We start from the raw sequence: 6,000 nt of genomic DNA on the forward strand, positions 1-6,000 counted from the left end.
GTGAGAGGGGAAAGAAACCATGGGACAATCATTTCACACAGAGAGCGGTGGGTATTTGGAACAAGCTGCCAAGTCAAGTAACAGCTGAAGCCGATTCTGGCATGAAACGGCATCTGTCCACTCTCCTCCACAGATGCTGCTTTACCCACTGAGTTCCTCCAGCAATTTATTTCTATTTGCTTATGATCCAGCATCTGCAGAATCTCATGTACAACAACAACAGTACAACAACAACATTTAAAAGACACTTGGACAAATATATGGATAGAAAAGATTGAGAGAGATAAGGGCCAAAAGTTGGACTAGGTGGGTATCTTGGTCAGCATGGACCAAAGAGTGTATTTCCATGCTGGCTGACTCAAAAAATTACTTTAGAGAAAGTAAATGTGAATAACTTGAAATAACTTGAAAATTAAAATGAATTACTCAGTCGAAATTAGTAATTTATTTTAGTTCTCTATCCCACTCTCAATCTTATCTGTCTATACCCTGTGTTCAATGTTCTTTTGAAGAATAGCACATTATCTTCAGTCTGGATACACTGCAACCTTCTGAGCTCACGAACTAACTGGATATTTTCAGGCACCTAGTTTCCTCTGAATGCATCAACAGTGGCCACTCATGCTTAAATTCATTCATCCATCCATCAGTGTCATTGGCCCTGAATCTTTGCACCTTCTCCTCTTCCTCTGTCTGTATTAAAGATAATGTGTTGCTGGCATGAGATTCTGCAGATGCTGGATCATAAGCAAATAGAAATAAATTGCTGGAGTAACTCAGTGGGTGAAGCAGCATCTGTGGAGGAGAGTGGACAGATGCCGTTTCATGCCAGAATCGGCTTCAGCTGTTACAGTATGGACAATTCCAGATTAAGTTTTCCTAGCACAGCTAACTTTCTTTCTAGTGTAGGAATGAACTGCAGATGCTAGGTTAAACCATAGACACAAGAACTTGGAGTAACTCAGCAGGTCAGACGAAACTGAATAGGTGACGTTTTGGGTCGAGACCCTTCTTCAAATGCCACCTATTCCTTTTCTCCACAGATACTGTCTGACCCACTGAGTTACTCCAGCTTTTTGTGTCTATCTTAGCTTTCTTTCTTTCTGTTTTCACCAGGACTGACCATTTGTGGTTTCCATTCGTCTCTCTGTATTCATTTAGTATTCTAGCACATCCTAGTGCGCCACACTTCACAGCATTAGCAACACATTGCACAAAGAATCTTACCAGATCCATTCAATAGTCATACAGCACGGGAACAAAGCCCTTCCGCCCATCTTGCCCAGGCTGACCAAGATGCCACATCTGCACTAATCCCACCTGCCGATGTATGGCCCATATCCCTCCAAACCTTTTCTATCCATGTATCTGTCTAAATGTATTATTAATGGTGTTATAACACCTGCCTTAACCACCTCCTCCAGCAGCTCGTTCCATATACCCACCACCCTCTGTTTGATGAAGTTGCCATTCAAGTTCCTGTTAAATCTTCCCCTTCTCATCTTAAACCTCTATCCTCTGGTTCTTGATTCCCATACTCTACGTAAAAGACTTTATCTATTCCCCTCATAATCATAAATACCTCTATCAGCCACCTACCCACCAAGGAACAGTCCTAGCCTGCCCAATAGCTCAGGCCCTGAAGTCCTGTCAATATCCTCTGCATTCTTTCCAGCTTAACAACATCCTTCCTTGTACAGGGTGCCCAACATTAAACACAGTACTCCTCACCAATATCTTATAAGATTGTAACATGATATGCTATCTTTTAAAGCATAACTGATGAAGCCCAATGTATCGAAAGCCTTCTTGACCACCTGCTCTACCACCCTATGGCTAAATCATGACACCCAATTACAGACATTCCCTTTGTCCCACCTGTAGCCATTTCTCCACCTTCTCTGCTACTTACACTAATTTGCTATCTCTCTCTCTCTCAGTTTTGAAGAAGGCTTTTTGAATCATTTCCACAGATGCTGCTTGACAGGTTGAATTCTAAGGTCATAAGTGATAGGAGCAGAATTAGGCCATTCGGCCCATCAAGTCTATGCTACCATTCACTCATGGCTGATCTATCTCTCCCTCCTCACCCCATTCTCCTGCCTTCTCTTGCACTAATCAAGAATTCTACTAGAAATATGCATTTTGTTTCAGATTCCATCATCTGTAGTTTCATTTATTTGCCATCAAAGATGTGCCCTTTATCTGAAGGGTCTTCCCTCACCTATTCTACAACATTGCCTCTTCTTAAGTTCTGACAAAGGGTCAGAGGGCCTCTGACCCAAAACACTTATTTTTAAACGTCTCCTTCCACAAATGCTGCTTGACCTGCTGAAGGCTTCAAGTATTGTCTGTTCTTATTTCAAATCTAAGAATTAGTTCTGAAGATATCAAAGGATTCTTATGAGCAGCAGTAATAGCAAATTTAGGAAGGCCAAGCAGTTCTATTCTAGAACAAATTTTCAAAAAATGAAATGAGCTTTTGTGTACAGAAATGAATCAACATTCTGGAAAACATCATTTGCTTTATTGCCATTATCACCATTAGTTGAACTTATTGTCAATAAACTAAGATAAACCGAATAGCCTTTCATATACCTGTCTGACAACTTGTTGATTCACGAGAGTACAAGCATGTTTTTTAATGGAGAAACTCAGTGGGTCAGGCAACATCTATGGAGGGAATCAACATGCGACATTTCAAGTCCCCTTCACACACTCATCGCCCATCTGAGCACCTCGTTTCACTTTTATCCCCACCTCTTGCCCCCTTCCCCCTACATCTGCCACACACAACCACCAATTTCATGCATGAAAACTGCATTTTTTTCCTCTAGTTAGATTTTACAAATAAATATTTTTTCTTAAGGCAGATACAAAATGCTGAAGTAACTCAGCAGATCAGGCAGCATCTCAGGAGAGAAGAAATGGGTGACGTTTCAGATTTTTAGATTTAGAGATACAGCGCAGAAACAGGCCCCTCGGCCCACCGGGTCCGCGCCGCTCAGCAATCCCCGCGTATTAACACTATCCTACACCCACTAGGGACAATTTTTACATTTGCCCCGACAATTAACTTACAAACCTGCACGTCTTTGGAGTGTGGGAGGAAACCGAAGATCTCGGAGAAAACCCACACAGGTCACGGGGAGAACGTACAAACTCCGTACAGACAGCGCCCGTAGCCAGGATCGAACCTGAGTCTCCGGCGCTGCATTCGCTGTAAGGCAGCAACTCTACCGCTGCGCCACCGTTTCGGGTCGAGACCCTTCTTCAGACAGACCAGCATCTGCAGTTTTTTACCCGACATAATTTTTCTTAAGTTTAATTACGCTACATTACTTGTTTATTATTTTTTATCTTTGATGATAAAACCAAAAAAAGCTATGGTTGAACAAAATGTACTAGATACCAAAATAAAAGAAAATGGCCGTTTGAACAATAAATTAACTTTAAAATAAGCTTTCAACTGAGTTGATTAATTTAAAATTCAATTGCAGCTCTCTTTTTTAAAAAAAGCAAAATTTCACTGAACATCTTGCATGGATAAGAATTATTTTGAAAGCTAATGGCGTTCTTTGCATTTTATGCTTTAAAAGATAGACATTGCAAATTTCTCAAATCAAAAATTATTTTACAATTTTCAGGCCACATTTTCCCCAAGCAGTTTGTTTTTTTGGATTGACACATTGAAGTCCCCATGTAATGCTGAAAACCATCAAGGAAATAATAACCCTGTATGCTACTCATCCAAACTTTCATAGAAACATAGAAAATAGGTGCAGAAGGAGACCATTCGGCCCTTCGAGCCAGCACCGCCCCATTCATTGTGATCATGGCTGATCGTCCACAATCAGTAACCTGTGCCTGCCTTCTCCCCATATCCCTTGATTCCACTAGCCCCGTCTCTATCTAAGATAGAATCAATGTAGGATTTTACTCAAGAAAAATAAAACATGTGAAAACCCAGGGAAGAGTTTGACCATTGTTAGCAAATGAAAACACTAAACCTCCTAGGCTTCGTGCAAAAAAAAAACCCCATTTCATTTGAAGGGTAACCATAAAATAATTTCCAATGTGTCTTCGCCAAACAAATGAAATTATGGTTACCTGGCTGATATTCCCAAAACATTCACATGCTTAACAGAAACATACTTCCCTCATTAATAAAAAGCATACATTTTAGAAAGATAACCTCTAATTAATTTTAATTTCACTTAATTTGTGCTGGTGTTCGTTGCAACACACATTGCTCTTTTATGTTTCCACTCCCACCAGTAAAGGGCAACATGTTTGGGAAGGAACTGCAGATGTTGGTTTACACAGAAGAAAAGAGGATTCCCACCCCAACCATCAACCATCCCTTCTCTCCTGTAAAGGGCAACATATGGTTCTAGAGAGACTGTTGGAGAAACTCAACGGGCCAGGCAGCATATGTGTAGGGCAATGACCAGCCGGTGGGTCAGGCCGGGACCCTACTTCAGTCTTGAAAACCCGAAGTACCCCAAACGTGGGGTCTCCCATTTCCCTATTACGGATGCTGCCCGGATTGCTGAGTTTCTCCAGCATAGACATTAAATGCTGGAGTAATTCAGCGGGACAGGCAGCATCTATGGAGAGAAGGAATGGGTGACGTTTCAGACTGTAACTGTCTGAAGGGTCTCGACCCGAAACAACACCCATTCCTTCTCTGCAGAGATGCTGCTTGTCCCGCTGAGTTACTCCAGCAGTTTGTGTTTATCTTCGATGCAAACCAGCATATCTGCAGTTTCTTCGCACGAGTTTCCCCAGCAGCTGCTTGTTATTCCCCTGTAGGTTGCAGCATCTGGTGCCTGTAATCCAGGACCCTCTCCCCCTCTCCCCGCCACTGTCCCAGCCTTACCATCAGTGTGGAGCAAGAGGCTGGTTTCTGTGCAAGTGTGGTGTTGTGGCCCTCCCGGCCCGGTGGGCTCCTTCACCTGGGACATCAGCTACACACTGCGCTCAGACACAGAGCCCTCTGGCAGAAGCAGCCGCCCTGTAGACAGATAGACAGACAGACAGACAGACAGACAGACACAAGGAAAGAGAAATCACACCAATGTTAGCAGCTTCCAAATGAGCAGCTTCCCGCTTCCCTTGGTTTAACTTGCACAACCCTTGCTACATTTCCACCCGGTGAACCACGGCAAAAGTTGTTTCAAATTCCACAAACAGGAGAGGAACTCCGCGTGTGTTAGTTACATGACAAATGTTACATTGCAGTTACATTGCAGTTACATTCAGAGTGCAACTCAACTCAGCTCAGCGCGGCAGTCTGGGCTACACTAGGCTGGGCCCTGCATTCATATTGGGTTACTTACCTACAGACCATTCCAGTTCCCTGTGTTTTCTCGAAGGTGTTTTGTCTTGATTCAGTATGAAGTTGTGAAGTTTCTGTTACTGGTGCGGTCCCGCTGTGACACCAGGAGGCCGGGCAGGAGCTGGGGCAGGGGCTGGGGCTGGGGCAGACGCGGCTCCCATACTCGCACTTCCAGCTCACTTCTTCACTTGTTTCTTCTCACAGGGACCCCCTTTTCTCCCCAGACTCCAGTTTTCATCATATCCGGATGCCGATGCTGTCCAGCGCTGGAGTAGAGCCACCGAGAGGCCTGCCGATTGCTGCTTGCCAATCGTTTTGTTTCACTTCAACTGCTTTCATATGAGTTCAGTTTTATTTTTTCTTTACGTGGAATAAGTTTCAGCTAGATTCGCCGCATCCCTTCGGTGAATGCCCATATCTTAACAGTTCCATACTTATAAAACAGCTGAAACATTTTTGGGTTGAAATATTGCCTGCTATCCTGAAGTTAAATGTGGAAGTGACTGGATAATGTGACAACTAACTGTCTGGGATAGCAGTAGACATCCAGAGGGACTCCGGGTGTAAGAAACAAGTGTCTGCCTTTGAACTTTCACTCAGTAGTTGAGATAGGGCAAGCTACAAAATAAAGAAATACAGAACAACTTTTTCATTCAATG

General features: G+C 43.1%; 1 protein-coding gene across 1 annotated transcript in view; it reads right to left on the reverse strand.

Annotated features, from left to right (window-relative positions):
- The window catches only part of mdfic (MyoD family inhibitor domain containing), a 60,947-nt gene extending 55,324 nt beyond the window's left edge, over positions 1-5,623 (reverse strand). The window contains exons 1-2 of the mRNA XM_078416665.1: positions 5,343-5,623; positions 4,883-5,017 (exon numbers count right to left, since the gene is read on the reverse strand). Of these exons, the coding sequence (XP_078272791.1) occupies positions 4,883-4,967 (85 nt within the window). The 5' untranslated portion in view covers positions 4,968-5,017; positions 5,343-5,623. The remainder of the gene's footprint in view (positions 1-4,882; positions 5,018-5,342) is intronic.
- Positions 5,624-6,000: the final 377 nt, after the last annotated feature.

Source organism: Rhinoraja longicauda, chromosome 20 (assembly GCF_053455715.1).
Source record: "Rhinoraja longicauda isolate Sanriku21f chromosome 20, sRhiLon1.1, whole genome shotgun sequence".
Taxonomy (NCBI): domain Eukaryota; kingdom Metazoa; phylum Chordata; class Chondrichthyes; order Rajiformes; family Arhynchobatidae; genus Rhinoraja; species Rhinoraja longicauda.